We start from the raw sequence: 13,449 nt of genomic DNA, 5'->3' as shown, positions 1-13,449 counted from the left end.
GTCTTGCTCTGTTGCCCAGGCTAAGGTGCAATGGTGCAGTCTCGGCTCACTTCAACCTCAGCCTCCTGGGTTCAAGTGATTCTCCTGCCTCAGCCTCCCAAGTAGCTGGGATTATAGGCACCAGCCACCATGCCCAGCTAATTTTTATATTTTTAGTAGAAACTGTGTTTCACCATCTTGGCCAGTCTGGTCTCAAACTCCTGACCTCTTGATACGCCCACCTCAGCCTCCCAAAGTGCTGGGTTTACAGGCATGAGGCACTGCACCCATAAGCCAAGAACTTTTGAGGCCAGGTACAGTGGCTTATGCCTGTAATCTCAGCACTTTGGGAGGTTGAGGTGGGCAGATCACTTGAGCCTCCGAGTTTGAGACCAGCCTGGGCAACATGGTAAAACCCTGCCTCTACAAAAAATACAAAAATCAGCCAGATGTGGTGGCACACATCTGTAGTCCCACCTACTCAGGAGGCTGAGGTGGGAGAATCAGTTGAGCCCTCCAGGAGGCAGAGGTTGCAGTGAGCCAAGATCATGCCACTGCACTTCAGCCTGGGCAACAAAGTGAGACTCTGTCTCAAAAAAAAAAAAAAATATAACAACCAACTTTTGAAAAGCTCATTTTCTGTCTCTTTCTCCACAGATTCTGATTTAATATAGAACTTAGGAATCTTTAAAAAGTTTTCCACTGCCCTTGGGTCAGTGGTGTCATAAAACAAAAGTAAAGTTTTCCAGATGTTTTTGATAAGTAGCCAGGGCTGAAAAGCACTAACCTATACATGTGGCTCCGTTCTTTTTGGGGGTCTTTGCATGCTTTTCTTTAATCAGATTTCTGCTGTACCTCTGCTCCCCTCTGTGCCTCAGCCAGTACTATTTTGGGTTTCTCAGCTGGAACTCAGGTTGAAAATCACTGGGCTAATCCACATCAGTGAGGCCCAGAAAGATTGTCTTGCTGAAGTCATAACAGTGAGTACCATAACATATTTAAAATTCATGGTTTATATTCCTAACATAGTTCTTGTTTATTGCTCTCCTGTGGCTTCGTATGCATTGTATCTGGGCAAGTTAATCTGAATTGACCACTTAATCTTTCCTCCCTAAATAAATTACCGTACGTTTGTTTCCTCATTCGTATATTAATTTGTTTATTGAGTTATTCGAATATTCATTTATTTGACCACAAGAAGTAATAGTGCAGTGCCTGGGAGGAGAGGAGGTAGGTAGAAAATTTGAATAATATAAGTTTTCTATCCTTAAGATTCTCAAGACGTATTTTATATTCAATCATAAAATACTATACAGAAAAGAAAAATTTTTTTTAAGAGAAACCATAGTATATTCTTTTCCACTGTTTTCTTTCTTTTTTTTTTTTATCCAGGGAAAGACCATGTTTGTAGATTTATTGGCTGTGGGAGGAATGATCGATTCAACTATGTGGTCATGCAGCTGCAGGTAGGTTACCTTGAAAACCTATCTTTAAATCCTTTGGTTTTGATCAAAGTAAACAATTATAGTGAATGCGATTAAAAGTAACGGCATTCTTACTCCCATGCAAGAATGTTTTATACTATGCAGATCGAACTTTATTTAAACAGACTTGATACAGATTTTCCAAAAATGAAATAACTGTCTTTGTCAGCTATTAGAGTTGACTGTATCTTTACTGATTGTAATCTTTACAGTTTTCGATTTCTTGCATGGATGAGGGGATATAATGTGAATCTTGTCCCTTCCACCCTTCATTACCTTAGGGATTCCTGTTTTCCATTTGCATTCTCCAGTATTGTCTTAGTCTGTTTTGTGCTGCTACAGAATACCCGAGACTGAGTAATGCATAAAGAACAGAGATTTATTTCTTACCATTCTGGAGGTTGGAATATCCAATATCTAAGGACCAACATCTTGCAAGGGCCTTCTTGCTGTATCATTTCATGGTAGAAGTTGGAAGTGCAAAAAAGTATGCACATGAGTAAGGAAGGTGAAGAAGGGGGCTGAGCTCATCCTTTTTATCAGGAACCTACTTCCAAGATAACTACCCCACTTTGACACCAATGTCATTAATCCATTAATGAGTTAAGAACCCTCATGACCTAATTACCTCCTAAATGTCCCACCTTGTAACACTATTGCATTAGGGATTAAGTTTCCAACACATGAACTTTGGGGAAGACATTTAAACCATAGAAGAAGTGTCTGTTCATTTCCTTTGCTCATTTTTTAATTGCATTGTTTTTTGCTTGTTGATGTGTTTAATTTCCTTATAGACTCTAGATGTTAGACTTTTGTTAGATACATAGTTTACAAATATTTTACAATAGTTTACAAATGTTTACTCTGTTGATAGTTTCTTTTGCTGTGCAGAAACTCTTTAGTTTAATTAGGTCCCAATTATCATTTTTGTTTTTGTTGCAATTGCTTTTGGAGACTTCATCATAAAATTTTGCCAGGGCCTATGTTCAGAATGGTATTTCCCAAATTTTCTTCTAGAGTTTTTTATAGTTTTAAGTCTTACATTTAAGTCTTTAATCTATCTTAAGTTGATTTTTATATGTAGCAAAAGGAAAGAGTCTAATTTCAGCCTTCTCCATTTGGGTAGCCAGTTATCCCAGCAGCTTTTATTGAATACAGAGTCCTTTTCCCATTGCTCGTTACTGTGACTTTGTTGAAGATCAGATGGTTGTAGGTGTGCAGCTTTATTTCTGGGTTCTGTAACCTCTTTCAGTGGTCTCTGTGTCTGCTTTTGTACCAGTGCCATGCTGTGTTGGTTACTGTAGCCTTGTAGTACAGTTTGAAATTAGACTTCTCAAAAGAAGACATATATGGAGTAAAAAAGCATATGAAAGAATGTTCAGTACCACTAATCATTAGGGAAATGCAAATCAAAACCACAGTGAGATACCAGCTCACACCAGTCAGAATGACTATTATTAAAAAGTAAGAAAATAACAGATGGTGGTGAGAGTGCGGTGACAAGGAAACACTTATACACTGCTGGTGGGAATATTAATTAGTTCTACTGTGGAAAGCATTCTGGAAATTTCTCAGAGGACTTAAAACAGAACTACCATTCAACCTAGCAATCCCATTACAGGGTACATACCCAAAGGAATAAAATCATTCTACCAAAAAGACACATACACTCACGTGTTCATTACAGCACTATTCACAATAGCAAGCACATGGAATTAACCTTACATGCTCGTCAATGATGAACTGGAGAAAGAAAATGGTCGTGTGCAGTGGCTCATGCCTGTAATCCTAGCACTTTGAGAGGCCGAGGTGGGCGGATCATGAGGTCAGTAGTTCGAGACCAGCCTGACCAACATGGTGAAACCCCATGTCTACTAAAAATACAAAAATTAGCTGGGTGTGGTGGTGTGTGCCTGTAATCCTAGCTACTTTGGAGGCTGAGGCAGGAGAATTGCTTAAACCCAGGAGGCAGAGATTGCGGTGAGCCAAGATCATGCCATTGCACTCCAGCTTGGGCAACAAGCAAGATTCTGTCTCAAAAAAAAAAAAAAGGGAAGAAAAAGAAAACGTGGTACATGTATACCACGGAATACTACACAGCTATAAAAATGAACAACATCATGTCCTTTGTAGCAACATGGATGCATCTGGAGGCCATTATCCTAAGCAAATTAATGCAGGAGTAGAAAATCGAATACTGCATGTTCTTACTTTTAAGTGAAAGCTAAACACTGAGTACATGTGGACACAAAGAGGGGAACGATAGCCTACATTGGGTATGGAGCAAAGGAGGAGGATGAAGGTCGAAAAACTAACTATTGAATACTATGCTCACTACCCATGTAACAGAATCATTTGCACACCAAACCCCAGTGACACACAGTTTACCTGTGTATCAAACCTGCACGTGTACCCACTAACCTACAATAAACACTGAAAAAGAAAAACTATAGCAAGTACCAGTCTTGACTACTTGAAACTTTAAGCAGTAGTTAAGATAGAGGAGATATGCCATTCTTTTTTCTTTTTTTCATCAGTAACATAACTCTGTTTCCTATTCTTTTTTTTTTTTTGAGATGGAGTCTTGTTCTGTCACCCAGGCTGGAGTGTAGTTGTGCAATCTTGGCTCACTGTAACCTCCCCCTCCCAGGTTCAAGTGATACTCCTGCCTCAGCCTCCTGAGTAGCTGGGATTACAGGTGTGCCCCACCATGCCTGGCTAATTTTTTATTTTTAGTAGAGATGGGGTATGATCATGTTGGCCAGGTTGGTCTCAAACTCCTGATCTCAAAGCATTCTGCTTGCCTTGGCCTCCCAAAGTGTTGGGACTATAGACGTGAGCCACTGCAGCCTGTTTCCTGTTCTGTAGATGGCAGTGGAGTTAGGTCGAGAGAGCAGAGGAAAGAAATTCAGAACAGGAATATTGGAATAATGACTACAGTGGGGAGAAGGGAAACCATTTTGTTTTCTCTGACATTATCTCTACCCCTGAAAACAAACACACACACACACACACACACACACACACACACACACCCCATGAACTGTAGTCACCCTCAGAGCTTAGAAGCCATATTTCATCTTGATCTTGCTACCTAGATCTAGAATTCTCAGTATTTCTTTTCATCTCAAGCAAACTTCGTTTTGGGCATCTGTTTTTTGAGACAGAGTCTTGCCCTGTCACCCAGGCTGGAGGTGCGCCCCACCATGCCCAGCTAATTTTTGTATTTTTAGCAGAGATGGGGTTTCACCATGCTGGCCAGGCTGGTCTCAAAATCTTGACCTCAGGCGATCCACCCACCTTGGGCAAAAGTCCTGGGATTATAGATGTGAGCCACCACATCCAGCCTCTGAACGTTTTTAGGTAATCAATTTGGATCCTGCTTTCTCTCATTTTGGCTAGTAATAATATAACTTTTTGTGTGACATTTTATAGTTTTCATCTGGATTCATCATACATCTCTTTTGATCCTCACTATATGCCCATAAGGAGGAGAGAACAAGTTTTATTCTTGTTTGCACGCAGAGAGGCTGAGTGTCAAGGACGTTTGTGATTTGTCTGGTACTAAGTTACTTGATGGGTGTTAAACCTTGGTGGAAGCTTGAAGCCAGTATTCTTTAGGCAGTAATAGGAGAAAACTGTTCATTTTGTCTCAGGTTACTACTGACTGGAGAATTATAGAAGGCAGCTTTTTTCCTTTAGTTTGCAGAGTCTCTCTCAGCCTTAGCATATACTCATTTTCATTCTTGTACTTGCCTAAATCTGACTTTCTGTAAATGGGAAAGCTCCTAGTACTAGGAAACCTAAGAGACTGGTGTATATTAGGCAGTGACGGCCTTTGTGGCCTTTGGCAAGTTTTTATGGACTTGTCTAAGAACCTTTCCATTTGAATTGCATGCTGTATTTTTTTTTCCTTTCATAAGAAAGTTAACCCATTTAAACTCCCATCTGTACAGTTTCTGGTTGACTTGATTTGGGACTAGGCTAAAGCTGGTATAATCACTAGAGCATATTTTCTCTTATTTGACATATGGAAGATAACTACTGGGTCTCCTCCATGTATTCAGCTTCCCACGGATAGTCCTAATTTATTCTAAAAACTATAAATTCATTATTCATAAGTTAAGCTTGTTCTTTTCCTCCTGCTGATTCTATTACATAATATCTGCCTTAAAAATTTTTAAGGAACAACCCTATCTCTGTAGTAGAAATTCTATTTGCCATTAAAATGATTTTTAAAATCTTGCAGAGCTCAAGCAGTTGTACATGTTGTTGTTGTTTTTTATTTCCTCAATTCCCCTTGCAAGACCTTGGCCAGGTCTCATCTAATATTTTGTCACCATTGAAGCTTTACATGAGCATCTTTAGTATAGCCAAAGGGTGATATATTGTGGTAAGCACATCAACTACAGAGGTACAAAACATGTTTTCAAGTTCTATAACCAGTACAACTGTAGATCTAGATTGCCTAATACCTAGTACCTTTTAAAAACTTTCTATTATGGGTAAAATTAAACATGCACAAAGTAGAGAAAATAGTATAATTTGCACCTGTCTACTCATTACCCAGCTTCAACAACTATCAGTGTATGGCTAATCTTGTTTCAGGTAATTTCTCTTTCTCCCATCCCTCCCGAAATTGTAGCTAATTCAAGGCATATTTTATTTATATATACATTTCTAGGAGACCAGAACTCTTTTTTTCTCTTAAGTTAACCACAATACCTAATAATAATTCCTTAGTAATAGCATAAATATCAAACCAGTCTTCAGATTTCCTTGATTGTCCATCTCTTTAGTAACTTTTTTTTTTTTTTTAACATTTGGTTTATTTGAATTGGGCTCCAAATAGGGTTCACACATTGCTTATCTGTTAAGCCTCTTTTAATCTATTGGCTCTCCCTTTGTGTTTTATTTTCTTGCAATTTTCTTTTTGTTGTGTTTATTGTTATTGATAAAAATGGAGGAATTTGATATGTACAAATTACCATATTCTGGATTTTGTTGGTTTTTTCCCTGTCGTCTTTAATATGTATTTCTGTCACCTATATTTTCTATAAATTGATGATGATATAAGATTCCAGTTTTGTTTTACTTTGTCAGGATACTTTAGAGGTGAGTTGTATGCTTCCTCTTGCATCACATCAGGAGGCAGTATCTGGTTGTCTCCCTTTTAGTGAGGTTAAGATTGGTCAGTGGGTGCAGGCGTTGTCAGCCTGGTCCATCCATTTTAAAGTTACCAGTGGTTTTTCTCCTAATGGTTTTATCACCCATTTGTAATCATCATCCATTATTTTAATGGGGGTTGCAAATATAGTGTTCTATCATCTTTTTCCTTCTTTTATTAGCTAGAATTCTTCTTTAAAAGCCCTGCACTCACTATTAGGTTGTCATCAAGTATATTTTATATAGGAAAGCTAGGACTACAACTTGAATATTTTATCAGCTTTTAGAATAATGAATTGGTTCTCTAATATAAACATACAATAAATATATAACTATATAATAAATATATAACTATATAATAAATCCATAAATTCATGGATTTAACATGTTTGATGTATTTCAATTATTACAGTTTTCTTTTTTTTGAGACAGAATCTCACTCTGTCGCTCAGGCTGGAGGCTGGAGTGCAATGGTATTATCTTGGCTCACTGCAACCTCCACATAGTGGGTTCAAGGAATTCTCCTGCCTCAGCCTCCCAAGTAGCTGGGATTACAGGCGTACACCACCATACCTGGCTAATTTTTGTATTTTTGGTAGAGATGAGGTTTCTCTATGTTGGCCAGGCTAGTCTTGAACTTTTAGCCTCAAGTGATTCACCCACCTTGGCCTCCCAAAGTGTCGGGACTACAGGCGTGAGCCACTGTGCCTGGCCTCCAGTTTTTTAAATATTAAAACTGTCTCATCTTTTGCTACAAAGGCCTCCCTTAAGTTGGATCTGGATTCATTTTGTTAGGACTAGGCTGCAGCAGTCTTTGATAGCATTATTATTTTTTGGTGCAACACTATGTACCAGGCTCATTCTGTATGTTTTATACTCCAGATCTGAAATCACCCATTCATTTCTCCATTAAACCTTGGTTCCTTATAATGGGAAATGATGTTTAGTGACCAAAGTCTAGATGATGTGGGTGTCTGTTGAAATTGGGTTGGTCATTTTTAATTCTTTTCAAGTGGATGGATTTAAGAAATACATTTAAAAAGAATGAGAAAGTATGCCATGGTTCATATTGATGTGACGAGGCCTTGTCCTGGCTGGAGCACAGTGGTGGCCTCTACCTCCTGGGATCAAGTGACCCTCTCACCTCACCTTCCTGAGTAGCTGTGACTACAAGTGTGTGCCACCATGCCCAGCTAGTTTTTTTATACTTTGTATAGATGAGGTCTCAGTATGTTGCCCAGGCTGGTCTTGAACTTCTGGGGTCAAGTGATCCTCCTGCCTTGGATTCCCGAAGTGTTGGGATTATAGATGTGAGCCACCACACTGGGCCTACACTTTTTAATGTATATAGATGAAATTGTATGATTAGAATTTACATGAAAATAATTCAGTATGTGTGGGTGGGAGGGGAGAGGATATGGATGGGGAGGTGAATGGTAGATGAAACAAGATTGGTCATGAATTGATAATTGTTAATTCTGGGTGACTAGTAGATACATGAAGGTTCATTATATTATTTTGTCTCCTTTTGAGTATGTTTCATATCTTCAATTTAGAAACTCATTTGCATTTTTATTGAGATCTTATAAATTTATAGAGAAATGAGCTTCTTTTATTCATTCCACATTACTATATATATTATTCTTCCTTTTTTAAACAAACTATGGTAACTTGTGACATATTTTATTAAAAAATTTTTAACTTTCAGTTTGAGGATATATGTGAAGGTTTGTTATCTAGATAAACATGTGTCATGGGGTTTTTTTGTACATAATATTATGTCACCCCGGTATTAAGCTCAGTACCCAATAGTTATCTTTTCTGCTATTCTCCCTCCTTCCACCCTCCCCCTCCAGTAGACACCAGTGTTTGATGTTTCTTCTTTGTGTTCCTAAGTTCTTGATTCTTCATTGTTTGATTGACAGTCAGTAAGATGTCTGTACCATTATTTGTGTAACTATTCATTTATTGATGTACTTATAATAGTACCCCCTTATCTGAGGAGATACTTTTTAAGGCTCCAAGTGGATGCCTAAAACCACAGATCATACTGAACCCTGGACATCTGGTAACTGATTGGGCCACTAAGTGATTGATGGGCAGATAACAACATGTGGATATGCTGGACTAAAGGGATGATTCGCGTCCTGGGCCTGATGGAGCAGGATAGTGTGAGATTTCATCACACTACTCAGAATGGCCTGTAATGTAAAACTTATTAACTGTTTATTTCTGGCATTTTCCATTTAATATTTTCAGACCATGGTTGACTGTGGGTAACTGGAACCAGTAAAGTAAAACCATGGATAAAGTAAAACCATGTATAACCATAGATTGTTTATAATTTTTCTGTGTAACAAATAATAATTCATTGGTAGTATTTACTTTAAAGTATAATTTAGTGGGTACTTGCATGTTTTTACCATGTTAGTAACACTTTACCCCATATTCTTATCAGTCTCATATTTACCTTCTCTGATTTTATGAGTTGATATGTTAGGCTTATATTTTAAAATATTTAAATCTTTTAAAGTATTACTAATGTCATAAATCAAATTTGATTTCCTTTTGAAAGTTGTTGTGGTGAAAGCTGTTTACAAATAAAGTTTCAATACTATCTTAGGTATATTTTCAGCAATCAAAATTTGGATTTTTGAAGAAAAAAACTATTGGAATACTAATAAAAGTTATTAGGTACTCTCACATGGTTATACAATTCACTGTTGTAGATGGCCACTTATTTTACATTTGCTAGGAGTGTGGGGAACAACAAATTTTCTCACCATTAAAAATGATAACTAAGATAAATCCCAACTAATTTATATTATGAGAAAGCTGCATTTAAAAAAGAAGATATGAAATATGAAAGGATCCTGACTTTACTGCAACTTTTAAACTGTTAGGTTACTTGAGGAGTACTTTGTATTTTATTTTGAATGATATTAATCTAAAAATTTATTACTTTTCAAAAGTGAATCAGTTATCTTTAGATGAAGTAATGGTATTAGAGGCATGGTAACCCTAAACATATATTATAAAATTTGGAGAATAGAGAGATTGGGATATTTCCAATATCCCTTGTGATCGGAGAGCCAGTCTTTTCTTTGGGAGGTAGTACTGCAAGGCCATGGTCCTGCTCTTTTCTGCTCTCCTTTTCAGGCTACTGGTTTGTTGCCTAAGCAACAAGGAACTTTGGTGGAGCAGCATCACGAAAAAGCCTTTAGAAAAGCTCTGTGAAAGAGGACTGTAAAAGAACACTTTAAAGTCAGACAGAGTTAGATTTGAAAAACAGCTTTACATTAACAGGTTAACATTATTTAACCTCTTTCAGTCTCAGTTTTCTTACCTGTAAAACAGGCACAGGAACAACTTCTATTTAGGGTACTGTGAGGCATCAATGCAATCATCAATGGCAGAGGCTGGATGTATTCATTGCTTTTTTATACTTCTACAAGTAAATTAAATTTTTGTCATATGTTTGGTCATAATAACAATAGTTAGCATTTGTTGAGTACCTATTGTGTACCAAAGTATTCTAAAAACTTTATATGGGCCCAGGCACCGTGGCTAACACCTGCAATTTCAGCTTGTCAGGAGGCCGAGATGGGAGAATCACTTGAGGCAAGGAGTTTGAGACCAGCCTGGTCAACATAGTGAGACTCCATCTCTATTTAAAAAAATTAAAAACACGCAAAAAAACTTTACATAGATCTTGTTTAATCCTCACAGAGCTCTGTGAGGTAGATTTTATTAGCTTGTTTTTATGAGGAAACTGATTCAGGAAAGTTAAGTAGCTTGTATGAGAATATATATTAGGCAGTAATGAGGAATTACTGCCGTGGTGTGTGTGTGTGTGTGTGTGTGTGTGTGTGTGTGCGCGCGCGCGCGCGCGCATTATATATATTTGATCACATATTTTAAATAAATAAATACAAATTTAGTGTATATTAATTGCTTATTTGATTACTTACATTTTAAATAATCAAGACTTTTGTTATGACATCAGTGATAAAGGGAAACATGATGAATCAGAAACATGATATGCTAAAAACCTGGTTATTCTAAAACTTGTCTGAAACATTCATATGATTAAGACATCTGTTGAGTGAGAGGATCATAATTTGAGTAAAATTATTGCTGTTGACTGGGCGTGGTAGTTCATACCTGTAATCCCAGTAGTTTGAGAGGCCAAGGTGGGTGGATCACGTGAAGTCGGGAGTTTGAGACCAGCCTGACCAACGTGGTGAAACCCCGTCTCTACTAAAAATACAAAAAGTTGCTGGGCATGGGGGCGCACACCTGTAATCCCAGCTACTCAGGAGGCTGAGGCAGGAGTATCACTTGAACCTAGGAGACAGAGGTTGCAGTGAGCTGAGATTGCGCCATTGCATTTCAGCCAAGGCAATAGGAGCAAAACTCCATCTCAAAAAAAGAAAAAAAAAATTATTGCTGTTTTACTGAAAACCTTTTTCAATGGCAAGTGAGCGATTTCCCAGTCTTCTCTTACAACATATTTTTAGTACTGTATTTGAAAGTGTTTGTTTGATTTCCACAGGGTCGTAATCTGGCAGATCTTCGCCGTAGTCAGTCCCGAGGCACATTCACCATCAGTACTACTCTCCGGCTGGGTAGACAGATTTTGGAGTCTATAGAAAGCATTCATTCTGTGGGTTTCTTGCACCGAGACATCAAACCGGTAGGGGCCTTTTCTATCCAGAGCACATAATGAGTTTGATGCTTTTAATATTATGATGGGACACAATAAATTACAAATGTAGCTTTGTGTATTTGCTGTGGTTAGACACAAGGTAATATTTTCATTTCTATAGTAACACCTGGAAGCAAAAATACAACTTACCTCTTAATTTTTTAAGTGATTATTACAAACTACAGCTTGTTTTCAGGAATTTTTCTCATACAATGAAAATAAAAAATGAGACTGGGGTGGTAACACATGCCCATAACCCCAGCTACTCAGGCAGCTGAAGCAGGATGATTTCTCGAGTGCAGGAGATGGAGGCTAGAGTGAGTTATGATCCCTCCTGTGTATAGCCACTGCACTCTAGCCTGGGCAGCATAGTGAGACCCTGTCTCTTAAAAAAGCTTTATGTTTGACTATTATTATGTGTGCTAACTTGCCAGTTACTCAGCCTTATGCCTAAATTGGCATTATTCCCTGGTTTCTTTTATATATATATATATATATATATATGTTAAAAAATTATATATGTTGCTTTCAGTTGTTCATACTGTGTTCTTGAAGTCAAAAGTTCTGTTTATAAGAAATCATCCGCTGTGAAAGACCTTCTTTTTCTCCTGAGTGCTACTATGGAAATATAGTTGGGTTTTTATTTGCTAATCTGTTTTTCTTAGAAATAGTCATTTTCATAACTGTGAAATAGGCTTTTCTGTCCTTTTCAGTGTTTAATCAAACACTGAAACATTCATTAGGTGAAATGACCCATTTCTGATATACTGTATTTACTATAAATTTATCATATGTTGGTATAGTTGAAAAGTATAACCATCTGTTGTTATATGACTTCTAAAATTAGTTTACATGAAAATGCTAACTAAATTTGATATTGCAGAGTCAGTCTATTTCTATGCATTGTTATTTGAGAACCATGGTGATTGGAAGAGTTTCTGTTTTTTATCAGAAAGCTCTCTAAGTAGAATAATTTTTTAAAAAAAATGACAATTTTGGTGACAATTTTGCTTTTACCTCAACAAGTCCTCTTACTTACATACTTATGTTTGCATTTGTGGTCATTTAATATTACATTGATTTTCATTAGGGAAAGAATACAAAGTATATTTTTGTTGTCTGTTTTGAAATGTTTCTATAAATTGTATTTTAATTTTGGACTTAGTGAAATTCAGCTTTTTGATGCTTATAGGAAATTCTTTAAAATTTCTGTTTTTTAAGTAGGATTTGGGTTGTCATTTAGGCATTAACTTAGACTAGAATTTCAAGAACTTAGAGTTCCAAGTCTAGTTAATGTTGTTGTGTGTGTAACCTTCGTCACTTACATTCTTTTTTGTTCAAAGTTTACCTGATATTAAGCATTAATAGAACCCAAAATGAAATCATATTTTAATACCTACTAAATGTCATTGACTATAATAGTATATTTGGAACGTGTGTTATATAGAGCTTAACTAGAAGAAGACTTAAAATGTAGGAATAGTAAAATGTAAAGACTAAGTATCATAAGAATGTGTATATTTTCCTTCTTTATTTTTCTAGTCGAACTTCGCTATGGGTCGCTTTCCTAGTACATGTAGGAAATGTTACATGCTTGATTTTGGCTTGGCTCGACAATTTACCAATTCCTGTGGTGACGTCAGACCAGTAAGAATTTTCGTATTATTATCAAATATTTGATAATTACCCTGGTATTTATAGTATCCCACTTTTAAAATAATGCTAATTATGTATCCTAATGAATATTGTCTAAGAAGTGCCATATACATTTAATGATTAACTTATAGAATGACAATAAATTTTATTATTGAAATTTGTGGCTTTAAAAGATGTACATTTAGAGTGGTCTTTTTTTTTTCTTTCTTTTTCTTTTCCCCATTTATTTTACTTCATTTTAGGTTTTGGGGTACATGTGAAGAACATGCAAGATTGTTGCATAGGTACACACGTGGCAATGTGATTTGCTGCCTTCCTCCCCATCACCTACATCTGGCATCTCTCCCCTTGCTATCTTTCCCCAGCTCCCCACCCCCCACAATCCCTCCCCTATTTCCCCCCAACTGACCCCAGTGTGTAGTGCTCCCCTCCCTGTGTCCATGTGTTCTCATTGTT

At 37.0% G+C, this 13,449-nt stretch overlaps 1 protein-coding gene across 5 annotated transcripts in view; it reads left to right on the top strand.

Annotated features, from left to right (window-relative positions):
• Window positions 1-13,449, top strand: part of TTBK2 (tau tubulin kinase 2) — a 175,525-nt gene that overhangs the window by 77,798 nt on the left and 84,278 nt on the right. For all 5 annotated transcript variants that reach the window (XM_017516319.2, XM_037734169.1, XM_017516323.2 and 2 more), the window contains 3 exons: window positions 1,372-1,445; window positions 11,185-11,325; window positions 12,880-12,984. In XM_017516319.2, coding sequence (XP_017371808.1) covers window positions 1,372-1,445; window positions 11,185-11,325; window positions 12,880-12,984 — 320 coding nt within the window. The remainder of the gene's footprint in view (window positions 1-1,371; window positions 1,446-11,184; window positions 11,326-12,879; window positions 12,985-13,449) is intronic.

The sequence above is a fragment of the Cebus imitator genome, unplaced genomic scaffold (assembly GCF_001604975.1).
Source record: "Cebus imitator isolate Cc_AM_T3 unplaced genomic scaffold, Cebus_imitator-1.0 Scaffold579, whole genome shotgun sequence".
Lineage (NCBI taxonomy): Eukaryota > Metazoa > Chordata > Mammalia > Primates > Cebidae > Cebus > Cebus imitator.
Note: the sequence above shows the minus strand (reverse complement) of the source record. Positions and strands in the feature narration are given on the sequence as shown.